At 39.0% G+C, this 26,072-nt stretch overlaps 3 protein-coding genes across 3 annotated transcripts in view; 1 reads left to right on the top strand and 2 right to left on the bottom strand.

Moving 5' to 3' along the window:
* The window catches only part of LOC146677778 (neuronal acetylcholine receptor subunit alpha-7-like), a 37,485-nt gene extending 33,488 nt beyond the window's left edge, over positions 1-3,997 (bottom strand). The window contains exon 1 of the mRNA XM_085426209.1: positions 3,687-3,997. Coding sequence (XP_085282335.1) covers positions 3,687-3,756 — 70 coding nt within the window. The 5' untranslated portion in view covers positions 3,757-3,997. The remainder of the gene's footprint in view (positions 1-3,686) is intronic.
* Positions 3,998-8,602: 4,605 nt separating this feature from the next.
* On the top strand, positions 8,603-10,235 carry LOC146677777 (uncharacterized protein C3orf85-like). The gene is made up of 5 exons (XM_085426231.1): positions 8,603-8,765; positions 8,893-8,928; positions 9,165-9,289; positions 9,368-9,453; positions 9,755-10,235. Exons 1-5 carry the CDS (start codon positions 8,624-8,626, stop codon positions 9,831-9,833), a joined length of 468 nt encoding a protein of 155 aa, XP_085282357.1. The 5' UTR covers positions 8,603-8,623; the 3' UTR covers positions 9,834-10,235.
* Positions 10,236-10,877: 642 nt separating this feature from the next.
* On the bottom strand, positions 10,878-17,840 carry LOC146677776 (neuronal acetylcholine receptor subunit non-alpha-2-like). Its single transcript, XM_085426220.1, has 6 exons — positions 17,622-17,840; positions 16,482-16,633; positions 14,167-14,211; positions 13,653-13,762; positions 11,911-12,823; positions 10,878-11,796 (listed from the first exon to the last, which is right to left on the bottom strand). Exons 1-6 carry the CDS (start codon positions 17,686-17,688, stop codon positions 11,623-11,625), a joined length of 1,461 nt encoding a protein of 486 aa, XP_085282346.1. The 5' UTR covers positions 17,689-17,840; the 3' UTR covers positions 10,878-11,622.
* Positions 17,841-26,072: the final 8,232 nt, after the last annotated feature.

The raw sequence follows: 26,072 nt of genomic DNA, 5'->3' as shown, positions 1-26,072 counted from the left end.
AAACCAACATCCAAAGAGCTTTTCTATGTCTTTGAAGAGGCCTGGAGAACTATTCCTGAGGACTACTTAAAGAAATTACCTAAAGCTTTCAGACTCTGTTGAAGAATGAAGATAATCACACCAAATATTGGCTTTCAAGTTTGTTCACATATGACTCTACATGTTTCAATAAGACGCCGGACATCTTTCCCATTTTCTAACAACACATTAAAGAATGAGGGGTGGCTCAAGACTTTTGCACAGTGCTTTTCTGTGTGATTCTGTTTATAAGAATCTGCATGATTCTTATAAACTGTGTGTTGCGCTCTGGCTCCAACACCAGGCAAGTGTGCATTCATGTAAATTGAGGACATATCTACACTGGCATGGTCTAGCAGCTCATTATTTTACTATCAGTCGTTTGGCAAGGAAACATATCAGTCAGGGGAGGTCAGCAGTGAAGCATCCAGATGTTCAGCAGCTCTAAACCTACATTTGAACCCAGGTCACTAGCCTATTACCTAACCTGATTCAAAATGCAGCTGGGGAGACTGGAAGAACATGAGACTCTGGGAAATTAGTTGATTTGAGTTAAGCAGGAAGTACAAAAAGAATCCAGGGAGAAAAAATAATTTGTGCTAGATGGAGGTGTAAGAGATGGATGAAAACCAGTCCATCACAGAGCCTTTAAAATCCTGGATTCCTTTACATTTCATCATATTCCTGATCATGCTTAAAGGACTTAAATTAGGGTCTCTGAACCTGTAAACTTCAATAAAGCACAAAATATTTTAGTGAGGCAGTAAGACTATGACTTAAAGTAGTGTAAAAAAAAACCCTAATAAAAGGGTGAAACTAGAGAAATGACCTAGAGCTAAAAATGATGCAAGTAAAGGAGACCGTTAGGATGGAGATAAAACAGAAAACTGTAATTCATATAATAGATTTAACCATCCACATATTCTGTTGCTAACTAATAATGCTTGTCACTTCTCTGTGCAGCTCTGGGCTTCCAAAGAGCAAGCACACACACTATAACCATTCTGTGTGTGGGATGTTTAAATCAACTGATGAACCATGAACTCATCCATTAACACATCATTTCCAGCATTGTGTGACTGGCTACAGTAGCGAGCATAATCGTGTATGATGCAGTTTGTTAATGGACCTCTAGATAGATGAATTTATAGAGGAGAGATTTACAATCTATGGCTTCCTGACACCACTGTAATCCTAATCCAGGAGCTAAGACCTCTGAAGTGCTGCACTGAGTCTGTGACCACCACATCTCGTATACACTGAACACAACCCACATGCTTTTACAGATTTGGAAACAAAAATCCTTCAACACCTACATGGTTAATGCAAAATAAAAATGTTTTAGGTTTACTTTTAAACATTTGAGTTTAACTTAATAGCAGAACAACCTGTTAACTATTTCTGCACAACATGCTGTGTTATAAATGTTTGAGTAATCACAGACTTCCAAGGGTGGTAAAGGATGGGAAAATAATTTGAGGAGAGCTTTACAAATAAAGATAACCAAAACTAGAAAACGTTAAAGAGCTCTACAACATCAGTTTTTTCGGGTCACTGTTCTGTTTTGTTTGACTCAGTAGAGTGGAGGAAACTACCATAAGAACCTCTACATCCCTGTTTTCAATTGAAATCAACCTTAATTAATTTTTTAATCCAAAGTAATCATTAATATTTTTTCATTAAGTATAAAACTCTACTATTTTATTTTACTAAACATATAAACAGTTTTTATAGAATATTAACATTTATAAATATTCTGCACACACATACAGGTACACACATAAATTTCTCCCACCACTACCACCCTAGCTAGCCATTCTAGACATTAACAATTTAAGAGTGTGGACTTTGCATGTTGTTCCCATATTTACATGAGTTCTCTCCAGGTACTCAGGCTTCTTCCCACAATCCAAAGGCATGCAATTAGTGAGGTAAGGTTAATTGATCATTCTAAATTGCCCATAGGTGTGAATGTGAGTGTGAATGGTTGTGTTAGCCCTGCGATAGATTGGTGACCTATCCAAGGTGTACCCTGCTGCCAAAACAGAATAGAAGGGATGGATGGATGGATGGATGGATGGATGGATGGATGGATGGATGGATGGATGGATGGATGGATGCAACAAATACAACTCTATGGTCAACCAGTATTTGATTTTGAAAACACTAGAAGACTAGAAACACTTGGTAGAAGACTAGTTCAGGTTGTTCTTTTTTTGCTTTGTCTTGTTTTTTCCCTGCTATTTTAAATAAAAACATCTGATTCTGAGTCACACGTATGCAGTGAGGCTGTTGTTTCAGTAGGATGCCATTGGTGTAGTCAGAGTAGTGTGTGTGTATGTGGGTGGGTGTATGTGTGTGTCTGTGGGTGGTTGGGGGAGGTTACAGTCTTTATATTGGACCCCTGTGAGTCTAAGCATGTTTTCTGGATGTGCCAGTTTACTCCCTGAAGTACTTTAATGGATTAATTGTTTTCCCTCTGTCCCCTTTAACATGGAGAGAGGTAATACCCTTTACTTGGCATGGGGCTCATCGCTTTTGCTTCATCAGTTATGATGCCCTGTTTGAACAGCGTGCTGTGGAGTCGTGTCTGTGCTTGATTTTTGGTAGCCACTTAAAAGACAGTAAAAAAAAAAAAACATCAATGGGTGAAACAAACTGTATCCATTCTGTTGCGCTTCCCTTCATTTTTTGGTTCATGTCCACATATGTCAATAAAGCAAAACTAAGCTTCCAAGACAGTTAAGTTTTTACTCTTGCTTCATGTAAAACAACAAAAAAGAAAGAGGTAAACCACACAATTCTGAGAAGTCATTACATGCTAACCCTGTTCAAGGATAACTAGCGTGCTATTACCAATACATGCCAACAGCCATATGTGACATGTGTTAGAATGTCTTATCACTTGATTTGACCTTGTCTCCTGGTCTTGCCTCCCTTCTGACTGGTGAAGTGGAAGGTGGCAGGTTCGGGTTCGCGGTGGACATATGTCTATGCATAAAGCAGTGCTTTGGAAAGCAGATTCAGCAAAACCACTGAGTTAAGTAACCAACCCAGATGTTAGATGATGATGCTGATGATGGGATGGGGCTTAGCAATGCATTATAGAGTCATGCATGCACATCATCATCATTCAACGCAGCAAACATTAATGTAGAGAGTAATGCACACATATGCTCAGTGTTTAAAAATAACTCTTTGCGTCTTTAACTTGTTTTTTAGTCTGGATTCTGGGTAGGAAATTCAAAGATTTATAAATCTTTGAATTTCCTACCCAGGCTATAGCCTGTGAAAGATTCAGCAGCCAGTGTTATTCAGCAGGTGTATGGTGACTGCTAAACAAAAAACCGTCACCTAGTCCTGTACTGTGAGGTCTTAAGTAAAAAATTCCACATTATATCCAGATATGAAATTATCTAAACGTACTCTGGTTTGTTTATGTCAGACAATTTAAAATTATCCTATCAATTTTGATTGTTTTTTAATGTTAGAAAACTTTCCGAAAATTCCGAAAAGATTCCCTACTAGTCGTTTGAGGACGTAAACTCAGGTCTAAATTACCATCCTCCTCAAAAAAAACCAAAAACAAAAATCGTTTTCAAGTCGGTACCCTTCATTAGATCATCTGTATAAACTGGAGGGGAAGAACAACTTTGCCCCAAACCTACCTCTGAAAAGCATTGCGATCCAAATATAAAATCCAAGCGAACACGGTTTCCAAAACTTGTGGCACCGCATGCTGGCACCGTCCGGTGAACTCCAGCGGTTGTGTCGGCTAGACGGGAACTCTGATCCGGCTCGGCGGTGAAATGAACATGCGGCTGGGGAAAACGAAGGGGACCGGGACGGCGTGAGAGATTTGCAAAAAGAAAAGAAAAAAAAGACTGACAGACAGGAGTGCGGAGTTCAGATTGGCACGTTCACGCTGCTTCAGTCTCCCTCACACGCACACGCACACAACGCTGCACAGTGCACCTCCTTCCCAGCCTGAGTGCGCATCACAGGTAACACAACAGGATACAGTAAAGTAATAGCCTCTGTCACGGGAGTATGAGCACAGATGAGGCTGATGAGATGCCTGTAACCCAGTAATTGTGTGCTAACCCTGAAAACTAGCTCACATTTGAATGTTAAATCCTACAACATGCTCACGAGACACTGACTAGAGATTACATTAGTGTCTACTTAAACTCAACTAGTCTAATCAAATAAAGGTGCGTGTGCGTGCCGCCCACTTATATTGCTCACATTCTGGGGGTGATAATGTTAGTGTTTGACCTCAGGCAATGATGTAACGAAACCCTGAATGTAAAGTCCCCTGAAGTGATGGAAACAGGACTGTGTGTATGCTCTCCCAGTCACGCCTGTATACACTGCAGTCTATTACAGTAAACAGTAGAATTAAACAGGGACTTTTTTTAGATGTTCATGGAAAAAAAATCTTATCTTTCTTGCACAGAGTAAGGTATGAAAATTGATTCCATTTGTGCACTGTTATATAAGTACAGATCTAAAAGTAAATAAGGAATATGTAACCCTAAGTAAAACTCCAAATGGCATAAGTGCTCTGACAGTGTAAATAAATGTATTCATTAGTGAACTTAGGATAAGGTTATCAGTTGGTAGCCGTATATCACTATTAAGTGTAATAAAAGTTGTATCAATACTCTTATCTACCTCAGATAAACAAGCTACTTAAGCCCAGGAGTAGTATTGTAGCCTGAAAGTAACATCCTGCAAGATTTAAACCAATCTGCTCAGTCCAATCAGTCAAATCATTACATGCTTGATTCTATGCATAGCCTTTTCTGAGCAACTCGTAAAATTGGTAGTTGCCCAGTGACTGACATATATCTTTTTTCTTTTGCTAAGTGCACATTTAAATCAAACACAAGGTCAAAGAGTAGCTATACAAATACCAGATAAATAAATTTGTCATTTGTCCGTTTTTTTTATCTCACTGTTTGACAGGAAAACTTACTCTGACCCAAGTAGCAGGTACAAATCACCAGTGCATACCCTCCATCTCCCACAGCTGTAGATCATCATTTATTGAAGTGCCACGCGTCGCACTGCAATTTCCCCCTTCCCAGCTTTACAAAGAGGTTCATCAACTGCATTTTTGTCATATTTGTCTCCTTTTTGTGCCAGACTGGCTTATAATCAAATGACCTATTTATTCCAGTCCATAAATAATTTCAGTCGGAAATAGAATCCAACAGGCAATGAGGGGGAACATTGCATATTTCTCCAAATGTTCTCGCCGCCTTTGCTCCCTGTCTCTTTCTCTCTTCTTCTTCTCTCAATGGAATAGGGGCGTATTATCTAAGAAGCAGCCCTGCGCCATTGGTATTAGTTATTTTTCCTACCCCACATGGAGCTCCATCTGAGGAGATTTATGCTGTTAGATCTGATTTGGTACAGCATCCCATATCTGTTCAATAGGTGGTCCCGAAAGCCACAGTGGGCTGTGTGAAACCTCTGATCCCAACTTCATCCTTTCAAATAATCTCACTGTAAAAGAAAAAAAAAACATCTAGGGAGTGAGAAGGAAGTAAAAGTAAACAAATCACACACAGTGACACACCATGTCACAAAGCTTGAATCATCTCAAACTGGTTTCTTGAACAAGAATGCGAGTTCACTGTAATCAAATGTCTTCCAAAATCACCAGATCTCAATCCAATAGAGCTCCTTTGTGATGTGGTGTAATTGGAGATTTGCATCATTGATGTGCAGCTGATAAATCTGCAGCAATTGTTCGAATTGCCATCAATTCAATATGGACCAAAATCTCTGAAGTATTTCCAGAAACGTGTACAACAAAGAATTTGGGCAGTTCTGAAGGTAAAAGGGGTCCAAAACATTACTAAGGTGCATCTGACAAAGTGTTCGTTGAGTGTAAACATTAAGTGCATCATTATGCATGCAGTACTGTCTCTGTGTGTGTTTGTGTTTATAAAGTGATTCTGTGGCTCTGTTGCACCAGGAGTATTTTTTTTTCACTTTATGTTTTTCTTTCCACTGTTTTGCCTCCTCCTACACTCTGTATAGCTGTTTGCCCCCACTTAACAATGCACAGTGCACATTACAACTGCACAAACACACAATTTAAAAAAACCAAAACAAAAAACATCTCTATGCTCAAAGTTCTTAAAATCAATCCTCCAGCAAACTGGCAGCTGATGATACTCTGGACTCTTTCACCCAAATACTACAGTCCTTTTTCAGACAGACCGTTCAGATTTTCCACCCTAACGACGTGTACAGATGTATTCCCAACACTGTTGTTTGGCAAACGTATGTAATATGAATGAACATGAAAGATGCCACTGTGCAATTCTTATTTAATTAATGTTTCACCTTTTTGAGTTGATTGTGAGCTTCAGTGCTGAGGTTTAAAATGTCTCCAGTCCAGGAAGTGAACAAGAGAAAATGATAACCACAGAAAGGAGTGTGAGGACTGCAGGGAGCTGTTAATTATCAATTTTTTTTTTATAAATGGAAACTGTTCTGTTTAATTACTTAATGTTATGACGTTACTGGTACTGCTTCCCTGTTTCGTCTTTGTCTTTTCTTCTCTTCAAATCCTTATGGTATTTTTCTACTACGTGAAACAAACTTAGCACACATCATTACTGACAATCACACATCGCAGTACAACTAAAAGCTGATAGTCAGAAAAAATAATCACAGATTTGTCACTATCTCGATATTCTCTCAATGATGAGAAAGTATGCATGAAATTTTCAGTATCGTAACATATTTTGTTCAACATCCATCTTGTCCTTTGCCCTGTTTCTAACTTAAATATTTGAAATATTCCCCATAGTCCCAGCAGGGCGCATATGTATGCATGTACATGATAGAATGAGGTCAGATGAGCTTTAGTTTGTATCTAAATCACTACCTTTGATGTGGGAGGTGTGCACGCATTCGTGAATCTGCATTGTGTCATTTATAATCTTTTCAGAAGTGTGTGCATATCTGAAATGTTTTCAACCCAAAAAATAAAATGCATCTTTTCTGCACTCCAATATGTGCTGGTTTGAGGTACGTGTGAATATCTAGCCCACATGATGAAGATCATCTTGGTCCGCTCAACACAGCTCGTCCTTTTTTGTCTCACTAGCTGCCAGCTTGCCATTTGTCTCTGTTAAAATGTTCAGGTGGTGACAGTTTATTATGGGATGCGACAGAAAGGTCAGACCTCTCATACACACTTAGTAGTTTACTGTAGAAAAAGGTCAGCAGTGTGTCAAGGGTAAAGGACAGACAGAGCGTGTCAGACGAACCCAAACAAAAAGAGCTCAAAGGTTTTGTGCGGTGTGTGGGGGCGAGTGAAAATGTTACACAGTTAAAGAAAAACAAATAAAAAATTATACAATTACGCTGAAAAATAATTGTATAATGTCACATGTGTATGAAACAATCATTAGAAAGTCTTAGGTTCATAAATAGTTAAAATTATTCTCAGTAGTTTCTCTTTGGATAACCGTTACCCTCAGTTCAGCTTTTATATAGTTATTTTCATGTGGCTGCATCAGCGTTTGAGCGAGATCGTAGGCCTAAATATTACATCACACAAAGAAATTCACTGGCAGGCTCCTCCTCATACTTAAAAGGATGAGACCTAACGCAGCACCTCAACAAGTAAAAATGAAAATTAATCCTTCTGGGACCTGCTTTGATTTTTTTTTTTCCGGAAGTCTAAGCTGATTCAAAAGCAAGCTTTAAATTATCTTCCCTCAGAAAATGCTGCTTTATGTGTTAATATTTCCCTTTCATTAAATCCATCACATAAGTTGGAGTTTTTGTTTATTAATTAATCTGCTTCATTTTGTCAGTTTCACTCCTGATTTTATGTTAATAGTTTAATGCATCAACATCTGGCCACATTTATGTTTGTTTTGTTTTATTCTTTAAGTGTGTTTTTTTTTCACGGTGTATTTTCTCATACTTATTTTCTTAATATACCAACACAGATTACAAAAATTATTTTGGAAAAATGGCAGTTGTTTTGCCATTTGTGTCACACAAAGAGTGAACGCTCTAACCAAAAGTCAGTGTGGATAGGACTACACCTAGTGGTAGAAATGTAGACATACACACACAAGCTTTACTTCTACAAGACTATAAAAATAGGTCGTGCGTTCAATAATATATGGTTATTTATATAACATAAAACATAAGGAATTTGGTAATACCATTTGAAACAGAAAAAAATATCTATTGCAATATAATGCAATAAGAGTTCAAAGTAACATGAGTGGAGAATCTTTTGTGGAAAAAGTTGATGCAATAATACCTTTAAAGTTCAACATAACTTTTGTTTTTAAGGGTTTTAAAATGCAGCCAAAAAGCAAAGAATAGCTGTGTCTAGAAAAAAGCATTTGTAAGCATCTTTTCTTCGCTAATTGTAATTTATTTAAACCAAACACGTCTTACAGAATAAACGTTTTAGTGACTGTCATGGCCTAAAAATACAGCCGGTAACATCTCTATGCTGAATCTCACAGCCTGGCTGCTGTGGGGGAAGGCCTGCTGTTTGGTCTGCTGGCAACAGATAAATGTAAATGTTGACTCAGAGTGATGGCCTGCCCTGATGCTTGAGTTCTTTCATTCCCTTCTGGTTTCTGGTATTAAAGGAAAAAAAATCTATGAAGGAAAGTGTTGTTCACTTTTCATGATGGATTTTAAGCTGAATCCGAAACACTCACACATTCAGACGAATGACACCGCTGCAGGTAAATCTCCCTTTCTGTCTCGTTTTAATGAAACGTTACAGTATTCACACCTGACAGCTCAAGCAGTTAGATGTCTACACATTTCTCTCTTTCTTCTAAAACATTTTCTTTACTCATAATTTCACAGACATGAAGTTTGTGATCCTGTTAGCTGTTTTGAGTGGTAAGTTTTCTCCTCTGTTGTTACTGCAAGTATATGTGCTGGTGTTGTAGATTTAAAGTCATGAAACATAGTTTTGAAAATTATAGTTTTAAAATTTAAACATGCAGTGTTCTACTAGACCTACTTAACATCCAGGATTCGCTCATGACTTCTATTTATGTCAGTGTTGTTAGGAATTCTTATTTAATACATGCGCCTACAAGTATTATAATATCCGTCGATGTTAATGTTTTTAGGGGGTTTTGCTGCCCCTTTCCTGAAGGAAGAGGAGGCAAAGGGATTTATCAGGCTGAAGAGACAGGCAGGATATTGGGATCCACACCACTCTCAGAACCAGTGGGGTTACACCGTTCAGGAGCAGGTAAATGTTAGTGAAATGTTCTAAGCATATAGAGTGAGTCACTGTAAGAATCGTTTCATGTAATTGTTTGTTCATTAGGCTAATGAGTACTGGACGGCCATTCGAACAGATGCGCAGTATTACATGGACATGAGCAACCTGATGTTTGACCGCTCTGTGGCCACGTGAGTGACGTAACTGTTTGTCGCTATTAAATTACATTTGAATGTTTCAGAGTCAGACTCTTCCAATTTTATCGAGGTAACGCATTATCATTTTATATGTATGTTTATCGAGTACATTACTTACGTAACTTTAAATCAAACACGTTTGCAAAAGAAACAACAATGGTTACTGTTTTAATGGTCAGCGTGCCCAAACCGAAGTAACTTCAATGAGCACTGTAACTTCCTTTTAATATAGTTATGATACTTTTGATCACACAAACTTAAAGCCAATATTCATTATATGTATTTTACTTTGCAGCGAAAACAACAGGATGTATATGGAGATGCTGCGCAATGCACGCGCCCACCTGGACAGCCTCACCGGTCGTAATGGGTAGTAAAGAAAAAAGAAGACTGGGGGCCCAAAATAAAAACAAATTAAATGGAAAACATTTCATAAAAAGTGATTTACATAAGCATATATACAAAATATTAGAAAGTATATAAAGACTTACTTGATATGGGATGTTTTTGAATATGTTCTCCATTCAGAGCCTGTCTGAACTGTAGATTTAGCGATCAAACGCACTATGACATGAACGCAACATTTGGACAGAAAGTCTTAGAATCTCATTAATTGGTCAGCTTTTTTACTCAAGTTAAGCCTCTCATTGGTTACGAAGCGTGACCATTATTTCCTATATCAGCATGGCGGAAAATGTTGTTTTTAGCAATTGTGTCAAATTTATTGGATTATTGTAGAAAAATGATGCAAGCATTTCATACAATAAAATCAAATTAAATTGAACTGAACATTTTGCTTCTTTAGTCTTTTGGGATTGTCTATTAATGGAAATAAAATGATTTTATGCCATTAATTAAAACGTATTCAACAGTATTCGAAGAATCAAACGAAATGAGATTCACCACCAGGTGGTGCTGCAAGATGCAGATTTTACTTCACAGATTTCAGCCAAAGCTAAAATGATCCTGTTTGGGGGGGATAAGTCATACCATTTGTGACACTGCAGTGACTTAAATTTTGCACACAACATGATGAGCAAATACATTTTTTGCTGAATTGTAAGCGAGTCTAAAAACAGCATTATCTTAAACAGGCTTGTGTATTTAAACCAGCTTTATTGGTTTGATTAGGTACATCGAAACAATAAAAACAACAAACTTATGGGTTGTTTTCATTAATCCAGTACACTTTGTTACTTTAAATGTATTCTTTGTCTGCTGTGAGAAAAATTTATCTGATGAGGACGACACAAGTGACAAATCAGTAAATGCTACTGAAACAGAGCAGCACAATTTTTAAGCTTCGGTGTGGTGATACTCAACATACAGCCTGAGGGCCAAATCAGGGCTATCATTAAGTTAATGTTAGCAATAAGTCAGTTATTGCTAACATTAACTTTTACTGTTTATTACTTTTATTTCAGGTTTATTCATGCCTTGTCACATGCAAAAAAAAACACAGGGAAGAGTAAGTTAAGTATCTTTCCTTTAATACTTTATTTCCCCTAATGTGTGACATCAAAAGTCAAACGTTTTGCGAGGTGGTGGGATCTCTGTTTAAGGTAGTTTAAAGGTTTCTGCAGAAATGATTTTTCTTACAGTTTACTACAAAAAAGTAGCCTACTGTTAAATAATAGCTTTGACAACGCCCTCATGGGTGTTTATTTAATTAAAATTCCCAGAGTAGAAATTTGTTTTGAATTTGAAAAAAAAGTATGTCAAGAAAAAAATATCAAATTAAATATGATGTTGGTTAAAAACATAAAAAATAAGGCAATTATTGGGTTTTACCTTAATCTTGTATATTGATAGCTAAATACCATTTGGTGTAGAGTTTATGAAGCATTTCTTTGTTGTTGTTTTTTATTTTGGCAATTTGCGAACTGAAACTCAACACAGGTGAGACTACTGGTTACTCAGGTTGTCATATATATCTTAAACCAGAATAAAATGCCAATATAATCAGATGAAACGTTATGATATTGACAAAACAGACAGAGTGACCTGATGACTTATTCGCATGTATATTTTACACAGTGGTTTAACAGAAAGAGTCAGATAGTCAACAAAATCCTGTAAAAGGTGCCTGCAGTGGGCTCTTCTTGCTCAGTGGTACCATGTTTAAAAAATGTTTTCTTTGAAGGCAGATGATCAGTTGCCTCGTCAGTGTAACGGCTCTGAAGCTTGTTCCTCACTTGGAATTGGAGGGGGGATTTTCATGAACATCTGCAGAGCTGGAGTGAAGATAAGGATGGTGCCTAATACTGAGACAGTGAGGAAAGCCCAAAGGAAGATTCTGTCTAACACCTGGGCCACAAACTTCCAGTCTTGTACCACCTGTGAAAAGGTAAAAATAAGACATGGGATTACAGAAAGAGTATGCGCAATATAAACATCAAGTTCTTAATCTGTCAAAAGAATTTAATGTTTATTGATAAATACTTTACACACCTCACGGATGAAGTGTTCTTTACGGATATGTCTGCTGATGTAGCGCACCGAATAGATGGCTTTCTCCAACATAGCACCCCAGGCTTCTTCGTCCTTCCCATCAGAAGTAGTCGGTCCGAGCGAACCACTGTTTGTCTTCTGGCCTCTCCGACCTCCAGAGCGAGACTTCAGCTCAGGGCTTTCGGGAGCCAGCTCTGGGTAGTGGTAGCGGTCAGTGTGCCCTCGCATGCACAGCAATCTGGGCAGTTTTTGAAGAAAGAGGTTTCGAACCCATGGCGACATTGGGTGGTAAGTGGCTGAGGAGCGGTGGTGGACATTGATGACAAAGACAGTGACGATGATGGAGAGGGTGACAAAAATCATGATGAAGAGGAGGTACTCTCCGATCAGGGGTATGACCTTGGAGGAGGAGGGAATAATCTCTTCAATGACCAGCAGGAACACAGTAAGTGACACTAGGACGGAGGTAGAGAGTGAAAGCTTCTCTCCTTCATCTGAGGGGAGGTAAAAGACCAGGACGGTCAGAAATGACAAACCCAAACAAGGGATGATTAGGAACAGCGTGTAGAACAAAGGCAGCCTCTTCAGGATGAAGGAGTATGTGATGAAGGGGTAGGATAACAAGCCATCTTTTCTGTTTCCTTTGGCACCAGTAGCGCTGAGTATCTCCCACTCCCCGTTATCAAAGAAGTCTTTCCGATCAACCTGGTTGTCCATGAGAACCAAGTCCACCATGCTGCCATCATAGGTCCACGACCCAAACTTCATGGAACAGTTCTGGCGATCAAAAGGGAAAAAAGTGACATCCATGGTGCAGGCAGATTTGTAACTGGCAGGTGGTGTCCAGGTGATGGCCCCGTTGTACTTCACAATAGCTTTGGTCATCAGGGAACCCTCAAACCGCCCATCAGCACTGAAGAAATATGAAACACAAGTCAATTCTCATCTTAAGTCCATTTACATGAAACTGTTAAATTAATACTACTATATGCAATCGTCCATCTCTTTGATAATGAATTGTTTTTATGCACCTGTTGTAGTTCAGCTGATAATCACATGAAAATTGAAAATTTATGGACTCTTTGAGAGCATTATGAAATGTGTCCACATCGCTCCCTGCTACTTGACCAATGGCAACTAAGACAGGCTCAAACCTAATAAGTGGTCAAGTAAATGTATGGCTGATTGGGTGACCGTGGCTCAGGGGGTTGGGAAGCGTATCTGTAACCGGAAGGTCGCCGGTTCGATCCCTGGGCTCTCTGTCCTGGTCGTTGTGTCCTTGGGCAAGACACTTTACCCTACTTGCCTACTGGTGCTGGCCAGAGGGGCCGATGGCGCGAAATGGCAGCCTCGCTTCTGTCAGTCTGCCCCAGGGCAGCTGTGGCTACAACCGTAGCTTGCCTCCACCAGTGTATGAATGCGAGAGTGAATGAATAGTGGCATTGTAAAGCGCTTTGGGTGCCTTGAAAAGCGCTATATAAATCCAATCCATTAATGTACAAGGAACAGAGTGGCCTTTCTGAGCACAGCTCAGTGTTACTGATTTTTTTAGATGAGGTGTAAGATTAAATATTTATATTATTTATATTACAACATGCTGGTTACACTCAAAGAAAGCTTTTTTTAAAGCAATTAAGATAGATAGCATCACGTTGTGTTAGTGTTTTTCATGCAGACAGACTCATGTTTCACATGACGTAATCATCAGTCACTGGATTGCTGAAATTTCAGAGCGGCCTTACTTCTCATACAGGACGATGTCTGGGAGCCAGATATTTTCTGAAGGAACTCTGATGGAGGTGATTCCTCCGTATTTATCTGGATTCCATCGCAGCTTGTAATCAATCCATTCCTGGTCAAGGGAAAATGCAGGAAGCCACATCAGCAGACTTATAAACAACACTCAATAATACTGTGATTTGCTTGTATTTGTTGTATACCCTCTATAACAGACTCCTTTATGAATTCTGTCACCCATCATCAGTTATACAAATAACAACTAAATATTACATTTAAACCAACTGCTCACACATACAGCTTATTTAAGCAAATCAAGGGTCTATAAATTAGTTTTAAAATACATTACATTCAAAAAGTCAGTCTCATTTTACCTGCAAACCATGTGTTATTTGTTAATGCATCATGAAAAATAAACTGATTAACATTTATGAGAAAATGTTTATAAATGGTCTCTTGGATGATTCTGTACAATCTTTCATGCTCCTGCCCAACAACATTGTGTTCATTTTGTCTTACCTGCCACAGCCAAACATTAGTTGTCATTAGCTGATTTTTCTCATCCTAAAAGACAAAAACATAAAAAATAGAAAAAATATTATTATTTAAAATTGGGAAAATATGTTATGTAAAAATACTTTCCAAAAACGTAAGAAGAAATCATTTTTGCAACCCATTGTTTTATTATTTGGTGGATTTGCACATTAAAATGCAACTATGAAAATGAAATATATTTGCTTGTTTGGCTGGTTTTGGTTGGGTTGTTCAGTTCTGTGCAAAAGACTCAAGACACCCCTGATGTCTTTGCATGTTTTCAGGGAAAATGGGAAATAGGTGCAGCGATTGCATACATAGAAATAAAATAAGACAAAAACAGAGTTTGTAGAATTCCTAAAAGCTTGAAAGTCAACATTTGGCATGGACACTTTTATTCTTCAGCTGTGTTAGCTGCAAGCTCATTTTCATTGTCATTCAGTATTCTTCAGGAGCAGTTCTCCAGGCTTCTTGAAGGATGTACAAAGCTCTTCTTTGGATACTGGCTGCCCTTTGTTGTGCCCTCTGTCTACATGACCCCACACTGCTTCAGTAATGTTGAGGTTTGAGCTATGGGGAGGAAAGTCCATGACTGATGGTGTTCCACTGTGTGTTTTTCTATCCAAGTATGCTTTTCCTGCAGTGGCAATGTGCTTGAGATCATTGTCATATTAAAAGATGAAGGCACTGCCAATCAGAAGCTTCCCAATTGTTAGTGGATCAAAGTCTGATGATACTTTTCTGGGTTCATATTTCCATCCATTTTGACAAAGATTCCAAAACCACAGACTGAAGTTCAGCCTTAAATACTGACAGAGCCTCCACTGTGTTCTACAGATGGCTGTAAAACATGGCACTCATTGTTATACCCCTCTCCTGACTTCCTCTGTACATACTGACAAAAATGTCAGCCAGAAATTTCAGATTTGGATTCATCACTCCATGAAACCTATCGCCACAGATTTTGAGTCAAATTCTCATGTCATTGGCATACCTCAGCCTTATCCGTCTCATGTCATGATTCTATTAGTCCAAAAACACTATTTTATGCCAATAAACTTTGATATCTTTGGCATTTTTTAAAAGATTTAACTAAAGAAATAAAAAACTTGCTTTTGTAACAGAGTTCTAGTAACAAAGTACCTAAAGATACACTTTAAAATTGGTTCTTCGCTAAGGCACCTGTTCAGTATAGACTCAACACTGATTCACGCTTAAATGATTCATAAACAAAGAAAGAAATCCAAGATCACTTATTTCATTCAAATATTTTATTGTCTGCTACTGTTTTAGTGAATATAAAACCCCCAGCTCAGGTGAACCAAATCATCTTTTCGTTTTCCACTGTATCTGACAGAATCTGATTTATCTGCCACTTTCTTAGTAAACACAAAGAAAACATAGTACCAAAAGTGGGTGCAGGAAGCTGTGCTGATAACAAAAACAAGTTCAACAACCTTAGCAGACGTGAGCGAGACATATTCAAAGATGTTCAGCATATCCAGCGCAGGCCTCAGCTGTCAGACTCAGTTGAATGTTTTGGTGATCACATAGACCAGAGGTGAACCATAATCTAATACAGAGCTGAGCAGCAGCCTAGAGAGAGTCAGGGGACATACACAGCATAGGCAGGCTGCTGTTTTTATGTTTAGCTCCATCGCCCTTTCTCTTTCCCAGAATCCAACAGATCAACCTAAACCTTTCCTATTTGCCACAAACAGCTTTATGTAATTCATTTCTGGCTGTGTTTGTTGGAAGGAAGAGAAGAAAAGTTAAATATGGACTGGCTGAGATGAATATTTCAAGCCAAGAAGCATGGTTCCTCCATTAGCGTGCTCAGTTTTCTCCTCCGGAGCAACTAAACCATCTCAACCTATTGCAACCAGCCTCTGAAATATTAAACAAACACTCCAAAGAGAGACAGTGTAGTCACAAGTATGAAGAGATAGCTTGAGCTCTATTTCAGCACCACACATAGTGGGACTGATGAAACCAGAACAACCTCTTTATATTTCTTTTATATGTGTTACACGTGTTTTATCTAACTCAGTGTCTTGATACTTTTTCAATAATTGCATTTTCAAAGCAAGTTCATGCTTGCATTTAGTGTTTGCTGTTAAAGGGCAAGGCTTGCAATATTCTTTACTTTGGATGTTGCCAACAAATCTCACAGGAAGACCGAAAGACTAAAAGTTGTGTAAAATTCAAACTTAGTTTCATTCAAACTAAGGAAGCCACTTTTAACAGGAGTTGCAAACTGATGTCAGTCTGTTTGTACGTGTGTGTGTGTGTCGTCTCACCACATCGACCAGCTGAGAGATCTTGAGTCCAAAGCGTACTTTAATAGTGTCATTGGCACGCTGGATTGGCCTAACCCAGCGCTGATAGCCTTGGAAAAGGTTCTTCAATAAAGCATCCTCCATCTCCGCCAAGGACACAAACTCATTTGGAGCTGGAACAAGAAGAGGGAAGATGGATCAACAATAATAACTCCTACTGCCGCTGCTTTTCACCATCACCAGCCTGATTTTAAGTGGCAGGGATAGAAAGTAGAGCATTTACTCTTCCTCTAAAAAACACACACTGCATAACAAGATAACAAGATAGGATAAATGGTTAATATGGCTGTGCACAGAAGCTGGGCAGTCAGCCCATCAGTCAGTCTGCAGTGAAATAAAGCCACCAGAGAAACAGAAACTGTAATGTCGATGGAGAGAGACATCTAAAATATCCGACACAAGGGACATCATGTGCAAGGACTAATGTGTGTGAGCTGAGGGACCGGGAGGAAGGGTGTCCACCTTTGACCTGCAGCGTTTTTGCTTTGTTTTTTTTTCCCACTCTGGCTTCACATCTGTCTGACATCATCTGACAGGGTAAATGCATATAAAGGATCCACCAAGCAAACATAAAAGCCACATTACAGATGATTGAATCCCACAAGCTCTGGCTGTACTTTCAAGGACAGGTGCAGAGATGCTGATATATGACACCTGTGTTCTTGTTTGCCTGATGACCAGTCAGCTCCAAGAGAAGCAGAACTAGGGCCATCGCATTACTGCGTTACACTGCTAAAAGGACTATCTTGTTGCACTAAAAAAAAGCTTAATTCATCCCACAAAAATGGCAGCTTTTGCTGTTTTGTTGTTGTCAACACAATTAGAAGTCTGCATGCCTTCTCCAAGTTACTGAATCTTTTAAAAAAAGAAACGTAGGAATGTAAACATAATCCTTTGCTTTATAAGACCAGTGGTGAGTAGTTGGTAGTAGTTTGTGCTTACCCGTTTGACAAGGTCATCGGAGTTTATGCAGAGTTTAATCAAAGCTATTAGCGGATGTTGCACAACACTGAACAAATCGGTGGAGGCATTACTGAGCATAGAGTATGTCTTCTAAAGAAATATTATATTTATATATACATATATCAAGAGTTTTCTCACCGGCAATCTTCGCGGGGGACAGCTTGCAAAAACCCAAGAGGAGGAGAAGAAGGACTTCTAACTTCATGGTATTGTCAGCTGGAGAAGAAGGCTATGCACACCGATATGTCTTAGACCCCGAGGTTCCCATCAGTGCTGGAACTAGACGGTATACGGAAAGTAACCCCGTTACTGCTGCCGTGTATCAGGGGGCAGGGACCTGATGTGAGAGCGCATGTGTCCGAATCTGATTCCGTTCGAGGCGTCACGGGAAGCGCCGCTGTCGGTGGACGGGGTGGCTTGCAGGAGGAGGGAGGGAGGGAGCGGGGAGGATGAAGGAGGTGGTGGAGGGATTCCCGGATCGGACAAATAAGTGAAGTTTTAAAGATGCTCTAAATCATTGTGTTTAGCTCACTGCTGCTACTGACCTCCTCAGGATGGACTAGGTTATTACTAGCCGATGTTTAAAAGTCCTGCTCGGAATGTAAGTCTTGAGCTTTCACTTTAAATTGTGTGTAGAGTTTGCATTTTTTACAAAAGACTTGGGACAAACAAATACCCGCCTCTAATGACTTTAGCTTTTGTTGCATTTTGTTTTATTTTCTATAGTTTTCTTTTTAGAAATAAAATAATGATGAATATAATGCAGTGAGAATGGTTGCCCCTCCTTCAGCGTCACCTTTTAGTCCATAGCACAAAGCAATTAAGCCCGTCCTTTAATGCAGAAAGCCCCTGTATGTGCGCATGAAAACATCACATGAATGATGCGTCTTGATGAACTTCCTTTGAAAATGCAATCACTTTGTACCTAAGCAGGAGACTAGCCTACCTTCATCAATAACATCTGTTTTACCTGTTGTTATGTTTTGGAAAAGCTTTATTACACTTTATTGCACCATTATCCCCAGGATCAAGAATCTGAGTTACAAACACTGTTATATTTAACTTTAAATTACTGAATCAAGTTGTTAAAAAGTGCTTCCGTTGGTGTATGTGAAGGACACGCTTGTTTGAATTTTTTTGAAGTTTTATTTTGCACAAATAAACTCAAACATACATAGATCAAATTAAAGTAAGGCAAAAAATAGTTTTATTGACATAAACAGGAAGCAGAAAGATTCAAATCAGATTTTGAGACATTTATAGGTAAACCTGCAATGCAACTGGAACATTTCTGTCTCAGAGCACCAGGTTATCATTACATTATCACTGTGCAATCAGTCAAAGCTTACTGAGTATGTCCCAATGTGATTAGTTTGGCTAGTTTCAAGCTTGCTGAGACTCACCCTGGCATGAGTTTGTCTGTTAGTTTCCTCTACCTGATACCAACTATACACGGTCATAAATAGTGTAGTGAAAGTTTATTGTGTTGTGTATTTTTTAGAGGTCAAGTGTGTTTGCAAACATCAGTGTGAATATTTCATCAAGATAAAGTCATCGGCTGCTCAAGTGCCAAAAACAGAATATTTGGGGGTCACAACTACATAATTCAAACACATGATTGCACACATGTAAGACACAGAAACAGAAACAATATTTCCATGTTATGAGGCATGCCCTTGCATGCAACTGAACAAAAAGACTGAGGGTTGTCATGAAAAGGAAAGGAAAGGAAACCCAAACTCATGGCATACAGGACAAAAACAGCTGAACATAAGGCCTAACTCGCACACAAAGAAAGACACTTAGAAGAAGCAAAAACAATAGAATAGGAGTGAGAAAAGGAGAGCCAAGAGCAACATAAACTTATTATTATCCCGCAGTCAAAGACAGGCTGGTGGTGAGACGGCAGACATGCTTTACAACTCATAGCTGAGAACAACAACACTTTAGATGAAAAGAAATGTGTGATGTGAAATCAGTACTGCCCTATACCAGCTGACATCTGGGAACTTGTAGAAATGCTTAGCTGAGGTGTGAAATCAGCATCTTTGATACAAACACATTAGTATTGCTTAGTTATGTACAAACACACTTTAAAGTTTAAAGTTCCCTGTTAACACAGGTTGAAACCAGGCAACAATCATCTTAAAATATCAGCATGTATAAAGCTATTATTTGTATGTTAAAGTTCAGGGATTTGGATACCTGCTTTGAATGTTGTTGGGCCATTGAAAGGGTGTTATCAATGGTACAAGCTCCATAGATATAAAAAAGTCTCCATAACTCATCCAGGTATATTCTAAGCAGACAGGAACTCTCAGTATTTTTATTTTCTCCTCCTTTTCACCTCCCTCCTCTCTTTCTAGTATACATATGCAGTACACACACACACAAACACACACATACTTATATATATATATATATATATATATATATATATATATATATATATATATATATATATATATATATATATATATATATATATATATGTTTATCTCACACTCCCCCTCCCTTGTGTTTCCTTTCCTTCTTCTCCTGGGTTGAAGTAGCAGGGATAACGGGAGGCTGATTATCACAATGAAATTATCCTGATTTTCTGCTCCACTTGGAGCGGTGGGGCGGGCAGCTGCTGCCTCCGAGATCGACCCATCCGCCTCGCCTCTAATCATTCAGAAACATAAATTCTCATGGGCTTGAAACCTGCTGGTCTCTTCCCAGATGACTGTGGGCAGCTGTGCAACGTGCTTGCATATGTATGTGTTAGTTGATGTGTGTGAGAGTGAGAAAGTGAGATAGTGAAAATGCAAAGTGAGGAGAGAGCACATTGTCAGCATCTGTGCGTTTACAAAAATGTTGGCGCTTGCTTGTCTCGGCTCATGTGTGTGTGTGTTCTCTTCTTGACTGTGTTGGTGTTGTTTTTGTTTTCTCAGCCGTTGTTGAGCCCATAATTAGAGTCTGCATAATTTCACTGGGTGCAGAAATATTGAATTAATAAGAGGAAAAAGCCTCGACTACCAAGGCCTGGGGGTTTAATCTTAGTGTGTTTGTTGTTTTAAGGGTTTTAAAAAATGGTCATAAAGGAAGGAGGGGGATACAGCAAAGGAAATCCAATCTCACACAGACTTCAAAGGGAAACACAAAGAGTAGTCTAATAGCATCACCCCACCCCATATGCTATCACCAGCACTTCAAATGAAAAATCAGATAACCTGATGGCCTCATAGCAGCTTTGAGATGATACAAACTTTTTTCCAAGTCACTCCAACTTTAAAATGGTCTGATGAAAAAAAATCCAAAACCCATCAATAATATAGCGGTTCAGTCATTTGATATTTTAATCTTCCGAAGCACAAAAGAACTGCAGGGGAAACTAGCTGCAAAGATTCTGGCCAGATCTGAGGAGCAAAAATCTTTCAAATTTATCTCAAACTTACAACAGAGGAATAAAAAGGGAAAGGGGAGCATGTGAGAGAGGGAGGGAGTGAGAGATTAAAACAAATTGGCCATAATACCCTTTGGGGCTCAAATATCAGTTCAAGAGCCAATGCTGGAGTGGAAAAAGTTAGCAGCAGAGTGAGCTTTCTCACTCCACTGACACACAGTCACAACATGACTATTGACCTTGAACATGATACTTCAGTCTAAGAGGCTCACACTGATTTTCCTTTTGTTTTCGTCTGACTGACGTGAGAAAAAGAAAAGACGGAGCAGCGTTTGAAACTCTAGCCGCTCAGACAGGGTTACAATTCTGTCTCCTTCTGATAATGTGTAAAGACGGAGGAGCAAAGATCAAGTGCGGCAGAAATGTTCACAGCATTATAGAAATAAACATCTGTGTATGCCTGCCTCACTTTGTTGGAACATAAAAGCAAGTTCCTACAAATAACTCATTCATCTATATGTGACTACCACACTATCTGTTGTACAGTGTCCTTGGGTGCTTTGAAAGGCGCTATTTAAATAAAATGTATTATTACCACAGTAAGTGCAGTGCTCAGTTTGTGGTCATATTTTTGGGGTCTTCTTCTCATATTTATTCAGTAGATGGAGCCACTCACCTTTGTTGCTAAATATCTTCATTATAGGAAAATTATGACAATGCCACAGTTCAGATATTATTAATCACTGTTATTAGTATCATCTGTGACCGCATAATGATCTTGTAACATTGTACGTAAATAAACCAACACTGACTGTTACAGAACTCACCCAAGCAGCTTCAAGCTCAGCACTACATTTACTGGGCTGCAGATACAGCAAGTTTAAAAATGATCTGATTAAGGGTTGTTGGGGAAAGCGAACAGACTGACAGACACAGATTAAGCACAATATTCCAATTTTCAAATGCTATACAGATGTTTGGAGCTGGGACACGTTTAATCTGAAAATCTTCAGATTAAAAAATAGCCTTTTTTGACCTCAACACCTCTAATTTAATTGTGCCCTCTGACAAGTATATAAGCTTCACAGTTTGTTTGCATCAGCACTGTGTCAATTAGATGTCCCCACTAAGATATGAAAAAAACGACTGTGTGTGTGTGTGTTCCTGTCTAGCTATCTTTGTGAGGACCGAAATCTGCATTCTACTATACTTTTGAGAACCAACAGTCCCTTGTGAGGACACACACACCGGTCCTCACAAGTTTGAAGGCCTTTTTGAGGCTCAAAATGTAGTTTTAGTGTCAGGGTTACAATTAGGTTATGGTTAGGTATAAGAGAAAGTTTGATTTAGTTGACTTTCATTAAAGTTTTTATTGCATGGTCCTAGGGGCTGCTGGATCATCCAGATTTCTCCCTTGAGACTCCTGTTCAACTTCTCTGCTCCTCTTCTCCTTTTCCTCGATGGTCCTCTTCGCATATACCGTATTCGATCCCTTGTGACTGGGTTAGGGTTAGGCATTCATTTTTAATGGTTTAGGATTAGGGTAAGGGATTAGGGAAACCATTATGTCAATGAAGGTCCTCACTAAGACAGCTGAACGGGCTTGTGTGTGTGTGTGTGTGTGTGTGTGTGTGTGTGTGTGTGTGTGTGTGTGTGTGTGTGTGTGTGTGTGTGTGTGTGTGTGTGTGTGTGTAGGAGCATCTCCTCCCAGAGTTAGTAGGCAAAGAGTTAATGGCTATGTCTGTAGTCATAAGTTGTGAGTCAGTTGTGCTTTGCATATTTGCACGTGTCTATAATCTGAATTTTTGCAGATATGGTTGTCTATCTTTATGTGTTTGTGCAAGTTTGTGTGCTTGTATGTACTTAATGTGGGTATGAAACTGTGCTGTGCTGCTCCATGTGCCAATATGTATGTATGTAAATCTGTATTTCCCTTTTTCTGTCTGTGTTAGCCTAATCTGTCTTCACATGCTGCTGTATTTATGTAGTTATGTTCATAATCACTGAGACAAAAACACTCTCTGTTCATCTGGATTCTGTGTGCCACCGCAGTGGATCTGAAATCAAACAGTCAAAACGTGACTGAGGGCAGACTTTCAGCTTTAATTAAATGGGTTTCACAAAAATATTGTATTAACTATTTAAGAATTTCAGCTATTTTTCTCGAATTTCAGGGCATCAAAATTAACTGAACAAACTGATATAATTTAAATATAAGAAGAGTTGGTGGGGTTTTTTTTTTTTGTTTTGGGGGGTTTTCTTCAGAGCAGGTGGTTCAGTTCTGTGTTGCTTCACCAGAAGAAGGTCCTGGGTTTGAATCTACCATCGTTCCATGTGGTGTGAGTCTCTTCTGGTGTGTAACTGGTGATTCTAAATTGCCTGTAAGTATGAATGTCTGTCTGTGTTAGCCCTGTGACAGTCTGGTAACCTGTCCAAGGTGTACCCTGCACATTGGTAAACATGGCCGTGTCATATACATTTTCTCAGTTCAAACATTTGACATGTTTTCTTTATTCTGTTGAAACTAAAATGTAGCTTTATTAGATTTACAAATGCTTGGAACGTTTTTAAAAATTTACATTTAAATCCCTCAGCACTTAGTGGTGAAGGATTCCGATAGTTTCTTGATTTATCAAAGTATTGTATGCATTTCTCTGTGATGTTTACTCACAAGCCAAAAACAACCTTGAAGCATTTTTTGCTGTCACTGTTCCACCAAAATGTTCTTTCTTTATTCCAAGACAATGTTTCTTCATCCATCTGCAAATATTCATCAAAGAGTAAAATTAGGAGCCTGTGTTTGGTGTAAGGGCGTTGCAGCATTCTACTTCAAGAAGCAGCCATTTGTGTGTGCGAGAGAACCCTGCATGCATGTGTGCGTCTGTGCGTGGGTTCAGAAGGCTCCCATTGGAATGAATTATTTAGCGGAGAGTCTCCTTTACTTATCCATGGTTGACTGTCCACAGGCATGTACCGTTCTGCTCCCAACTACACAAGAGACTACCCTAATTCACCATCCAGCCTTCTGCAGTATGCCCCTGTCTCACCCTACAACCCCGCCCCAGTTCTCCCAAGCATGCTGAAGTGGTCCTCTGCAGATGTCCCTTTTTCGCTCCCTGCAACTCAGTGGGCAGAATCCCTGTAACTAGTGGACAAGGCAAGCATGGAAAGCTAAAGAAAGAGACAGAAGATGAGAAAAGATGAAGAGAAACTCACCTGGGGAAAAAATGTCAAGATCCTTTTTTTATGGAAACAAATGTGAGCTAAAACTATGATTTTATTTTTATTTTTTTATTACGTTAGTCCTTAAACCTCAAACCTGAAACAAAAAACCCCAAAAGCATTTCATCATCCTGGACTCTTCATATCCAAGAGCTGGATGCTAACAGTCGCGTCAACAGTGAAGAATCATGTAAAATATTCATCCATGTAGCTGGCTTAATAATGTATTATCCCTGAATTTACCACCCAGGGCTTTGCTGCACTCTGCTTTAGTCTCTGACTGCCACCAAGTCCCTTCTTGAAGTCCAATCATTCAAGAAAGATCCACAGTGCAGCTGCAAAACATCAAACTCACACCATTACAAATTCAGCTTTGAGTGGCTGCAGCTTTAAGAAGCAGCCAATTTGTGAGTCTTTCTCGACATATTCCATAAGTGGCATCCAAATACATCAAAGGGAAACATCTTCGTCTAGTGGATAAAATTATAGATGAAGGTGTTGTGAGGGCTCTTTATTTGTTCCCTATTAAATGCTGCAATAAGTTGGGGGAGAGGCTGTTAGGTAAATTGGATGCATACTGTCCAAATATAGCTAGAGTATTTGGTAGTTCTCAGAATGAACTCTTCATTCTGTGGCAACCAGGCACTAAAATGACCTTGTCTGGATGCAGACTGAGACTGATGGGATAGTATGTGTGTCCGCGATACGGTTGCTGCTCATCTTCATATTTATAGCCGGACTCCATGCACGCCATAATCCGTATGTAGGGAGACGCTTGCTACTGAGTGCTCATATGGACTTGCAATAACACTCACTCTGTCACTATCTCCACCCTCTCTGTCTCAGTGTGTGTTTCTCGTTCTCACTTCCTCAGGTGACATGTGTAATCTTCCCCGTCTCCTCTTGACACACACTCTTACCCAAACACAAATGTGTACAGGCTCAGTGTGTAGACACAAGTAGGGATTAAGTGTGAGCAGTAGATCGTTGAGAGCTGCAGTGTGGGCCAATTCAAAGCCATAATCACAAATGTGACTTGAGGGGAAAGGGCTGGATGGCGTGAACCTTTGCTGTGTTTGTGTGTGTGTGTGTGTGTGTGTGTGTGTAGGCTTGTGAGAGCTGACAGGGACATTCAGACTCACTAGTGACCTTTGAAAGAGGAAAGAAAAGAGCAGGGAAGTAAGAAAAGGCAAGTTTGTTACTTTTGCTTTAGCGATGCAGCCTTTTTCCTGTCTTCTGCCTATGTGCATCACCGTGTTAGATAACTCAAGACCAGCTGATAACACATTGATTGAACTTCAGGACCTTCCAGTCCTAATTTTGGCTTGAAATTGGTGGCACAATCAGAAAAGGTTAATTTTCTCAATTATTATCTCCACCTGCCGAGGTGGTTATATTTTTGGTAGTGTTTGCGTGCATGTTGTTCAGTCTGATAAAATGACACCTCAAAAAGTTTTGTGTTGTAGAGTGGTTTGTTAACAATCCATTGTCTTCAAAGTCAACTTAATGATGTATTGTCTTGCAAGTGTGGTGTGTATAGTCAGGCTGAAGAAGTCACTTGGATCAGCTTTCTGAGATTTCCTTACCTGGATGATCGAGCATGCATCAAGACATTTTTTGACTTGGTATTTATTTCTAAACATGTAAAAGATTTTGACTAAATGAATGAAATGAATGTTGCACATGTACTATTGCCTTTTAAACAAATAATAATGAATATAATTATGCTAGAAAATTTATAGAGCTGGTCATGTTTTTGTATAACTTAAATTAAGGTTCCAAGTCTTCAGACTTCACTGTAATCTGATATTGCTGAATCTTATTATTGTCTTTTGTGTGACACTTGTATCTATTTATATTTATATTACTATTTATTAGTGGCAAGTTCATTTTTAGGATTCACACACAGACACACAAGTCCTATAACACACAAAAAGGCATTAACTTCTCAAGTAGGGTTTCAGCCTCTGGGATCTGTATTT

The sequence above is a fragment of the Rhamphochromis longiceps genome, linkage group LG2, assembly GCF_057381845.1.
Source record: "Rhamphochromis longiceps isolate RC_006_pf linkage group LG2, R_longiceps_female_GT1.1, whole genome shotgun sequence".
NCBI classification, from domain to species: Eukaryota; Metazoa; Chordata; class Actinopteri; order Cichliformes; family Cichlidae; genus Rhamphochromis; species Rhamphochromis longiceps.
The sequence above is the reverse complement of the archived record's forward strand: the minus strand, read 5'-3'. Positions and strand labels throughout refer to the sequence as shown.

Coding starts and splice junctions, on each gene's coding strand:
- LOC146677777 (XM_085426231.1), top strand. CDS start 8,624: ATGCTTGAGTTCTTTCATTCCCTTCTGGTTTCTGGTATTAAAGGAAAA. Junction 8,766..8,892: donor GACGAATGACACCGCTGCAG/GTAAATCTCCCT, acceptor ATAATTTCACAG/ACATGAAGTTTGTGATCCTG. Junction 9,290..9,367: donor GTTACACCGTTCAGGAGCAG/GTAAATGTTAGT, acceptor TTTGTTCATTAG/GCTAATGAGTACTGGACGGC.
- LOC146677776 (XM_085426220.1), bottom strand. CDS start 17,688: ATGAAGTTAGAAGTCCTTCTTCTCCTCCTCTTGGGTTTTTGCAAGCTG. Junction 14,212..16,481: donor TCTCTCAGCTGGTCGATGTG/GTGAGACGACAC, acceptor TTTGTCTTTTAG/GATGAGAAAAATCAGCTAAT. Junction 11,797..11,910: donor AAGAACACTTCATCCGTGAG/GTGTGTAAAGTA, acceptor ACCTTTTCACAG/GTGGTACAAGACTGGAAGTT.